Raw genomic sequence first — 3,595 nt, forward strand, 5'->3', positions numbered from 1 at the left:
ATTACGAAAAATAACGGAATAAAATAAGCGAATAACATAACGGATAATGTCATAAAAACGCTAAAAAGCGCAAGTGTAATAGGATTACAACCAAATCCAACAAAATGTCAAACAAAAAAAAACTACACAAGTCATAAAAGCTACGCAAGTCATGCTGGTCCATCCTGTGGACTCTTACTCCTCCTCTGCGGAGTCGGCACATGCTCCAGCATGCTCCACTCAGACTGTATGCCTTGCATGATGCGAAGAACCTCTGGATTACCAAACACATCTCGATGCCCCCATTGCACTGTCCACTCTGGCTTTGATGTTGCTGATGATCTGGTATGGGTCGGGAGGATGTCTGGCCCACTGCTGCTCAACAAGAACCTCCTCGTAAGGAGGGACAGGACGAGGAGGGGCATCAGCTGCGTAGTTAGGAATGGCCGCAGGGGGTTGCACAATAGGATGTGATACTCTGATGAACCATTTCATGTACCCCCTAGTATGAAACCACGGCTCGTTATGTGGAACCGGATGACCCCTCTGCTGATGTTTGAGGACATGTAGAGCAAACTCCGTGAAGGCCTGGGCCACGTCATCCGCCGCAAGATCCTCTATGTCTGTAGGAGGCCTGGGAATTCTCTGGACATACCCGTACTGCCTAAGAACCCGCTCTGGCAAGTGACTGACCATCCTGTCTCTGCCGGCCATGATCAATCCAGAGTACCAGCATATATCCTGAAAGGGCGTGATGTCTCGTCGTCTCTCGTACGGCCTCCTGGTGACATGAGAAAGGTCCATCGAATCGATGGCAGCTCGGTAGTGTCCCAGATCAGTAAAGCCCCTGGGAGGTTTCCATTTACTCACAAGCGGGGAAACTGTAGGGTCGTAGGCATCATCATCAATCCTCGGAATGATGTTCGAGAAGTGCGCCAAAGTCCATCCCTGCAAACACAAAGAAACAAATATTTATATCACCGCAAGAATTATACAAACAACTAAACATTTACGATCCAATAAGTAAAAAAGAAGAAAAAAAATATTACCACAAGCAATGTCATGTAACCACCACAGGAGGCCACAGATGAGTCGGAGGTAAGAGATAGCTGCTCATATAGGAAAGCAAGTCCCATCCCACCCCATGACCAGCTGTCCAACTCGCCCATATCTTGCAGCGCAAGCAGCCAAAGAAGATTAATGTTTTTGCTGTTCTTGGCGGAAAAAATGGTCCAGCCAAGCAAGAGCAACAAAAACGCCTTAACGCAGGCCAACCTAACTACAGCTCGCTCGTTTTGCTCCTCAACTGTGTGAATCTCAAGAAGCTGATTACACCTATTCAAGAGCTCCTCGTATCGCCTCTTCAGTACACCAAAACTGATGTGAGAACCACCCTGTTTTATCAGCTCCTTAGCGGCATCCTCCTCTGTGAACAGTAGGTCCGCCTGCATCATCTTTATCCCCTCCTCACGGGTTTACTCTCTATCAGGAAGGAGTCTCCTAGTGATGGGGATGCCTAGGAGACACGCCACATCATCTAGTGTGATGGTCATCTCTCCAACAGGTAGATGGAACCTGCTGGTCTCCTCAGACCGGACATATTCACTTCATTCCAAAACCACTCATTTTGTTCCCCCGGAATAGGCAATGCCAAATTTTTAATGCTCAGCTTCTTCCCGTGCGAGATACCTTTCACCCTATGTTTTCTTCGAAACTGAAATACAAAAACAAAACACAACAAACAACACCGTTAAATAAATAACAAGTAAAACAAACATTAAATATATGCTAACATATATGTTAAGTCTAACATTAAATAAGTAAAATAATAATTAGAATAAGTTGTATAAATAGTAAAAGAAGTAAAGTAAACACTGAGTAAGAATAACATAGACATTTAACAACAACATTAATTATTTTAATTGAATTTCAAAACAAAAAAGAAGTAAAATAAACATTAAATTATACTTACATCGGCATCAACCCATATCCTACATGCCACATGTCCACCAAAGTTAGGTAAAAGCGTGAGATCAGAAGGCCCCCCTGGATAGCCATCCGGGCCGACCTCGTACACCACCCTCGACACCCCCTGAAAACGAGGCTCAGGCTGCTCAGGCTGCTCATGCTACTCAGCCTCATCATTCTGCTGAGGCTCCTCAATAACAGGCGGCTCCTCAAAAGCAGGCTCCGGAATAACAAACTGGTACTGGTGAGGCTGAGGCTCCTGAAACTGATACGCATCATGCGGCTACTGATAGACCTCATAATGCAGCTGATACTGAGTCGGGTCCATAGTCTGGGATGGACCCGTCTGCGACGTTGACCCCCCTGCAGCATCATCTCCATCTCTAGCAAGTCTCGTTCCCCCACCTCTCACTCGACCAGCCATAGGAGGGCGTAATGCTTCTTTCTCCCTCCGTGCACTACTAGTAGGGGCCATCCTCCCTGCCCTAAATCTGTCACTCCTATCCTGAGGCGGCTCAGGCGGTCTCTGAGACGTATTCCTCCGAGGCATATCTGCACAACATTTAACAAAACACAAATTCAATATACATTTTCACACGCACATTGTGTCATTTCCAACAATTCAACAACAACACTAAAATTCCAACAATGTCATTTCAATCCGTAAACTACCACATTGCAGTCAAACATGTTATAATCAAAATTAACAAACCATATGCTAATTAATTTGATAAGTCACAATCCAAAAAAACAAAATAATTACCATTGAGACATTTTACCAAACACATGGTGTGCAATTTTCAAACAACTACCTTAATCTAACAATTTGTAGACCCTAAACTACCACATTCTACTCTAAACAACTTCTAAACAACAATTCCTAAGTTAATTCGTCACTAACAATCATCAAAACTAACATGCAAGCCAAATTTATAAAAACCTAAAAATGTTATATTTCTTGAAAAAAACTAAAATTTCTACAAGTTAAATGCAATTAAGTAGGGTAATCTTCACTTACTTGATAATGTGGGAGAAATTGGCTTTGAATGGCGCAAGAATGATGAAAATCGGATATGGGGGGAAAATTTTCGAAGTTGGGAAGTTGGAGAAATGAGGGAAATGTGCTTCTGTGTTGGTGTTATATGACTTAACTAACGCTGCGCAAGTTAACTCACGCAGCGCATGTTAAGTCACGTATACAATATAACTTGCGCAAGTTAAGTTGCGCAGCGTGACTTAACTTGCACAGGGGTAAAAATGGAAGGGCTGCAGGGTGCGAATGATTTGTGCTGGGTGGAGAGCAAAAATCATCTTAACTTCCTTGTCACTATTTAAGTCTGGGCCAATTCAATGCAAAGGGTTCTGAAATTAGAGAAAAAAAAAAGGGTTAATTATGTTTCTAGTCCCTATAAAATAGCGACCTTGTAATTTTAATAGCATTTTTAGTCCCTATAAAAAAAAATTTACTTATAATTTTAGTCTCTGCTAAAACAAAGTTTGATTAATTATCCTTAAACTCTTAAATTTTTGAACGATTTTTTTGAGACAAGATTAGAACACTATGAAAGGTTTGTTTAGTAAAATTTAGAATTTTCTGACTTGAAATGAATTAAATATGCATTTTTTAAAACGACAAAAGTTAAAGATA

At 41.9% G+C, this 3,595-nt stretch overlaps 1 protein-coding gene across 1 annotated transcript; it reads right to left on the reverse strand.

Moving 5' to 3' along the window:
* Positions 1-258: 258 nt before the first annotated feature.
* LOC146912872 (uncharacterized) lies at positions 259-783 on the reverse strand. Its single transcript, XM_085720794.1, has one exon. It carries the CDS (start codon positions 781-783, stop codon positions 259-261), a length of 525 nt encoding a protein of 174 aa, XP_085576920.1.
* Positions 784-3,595: the final 2,812 nt, after the last annotated feature.

Source organism: Medicago sativa, chromosome 6 (assembly GCF_051527215.1).
Source record: "Medicago sativa cultivar Bolivia chromosome 6, Bolivia_mono, whole genome shotgun sequence".
Classification (NCBI taxonomy): Eukaryota; Viridiplantae; Streptophyta; class Magnoliopsida; order Fabales; family Fabaceae; genus Medicago; species Medicago sativa.

Coding starts and splice junctions, on each gene's coding strand:
- LOC146912872 (XM_085720794.1), bottom strand. CDS start 783: ATGGACCTTTCTCATGTCACCAGGAGGCCGTACGAGAGACGACGAGAC.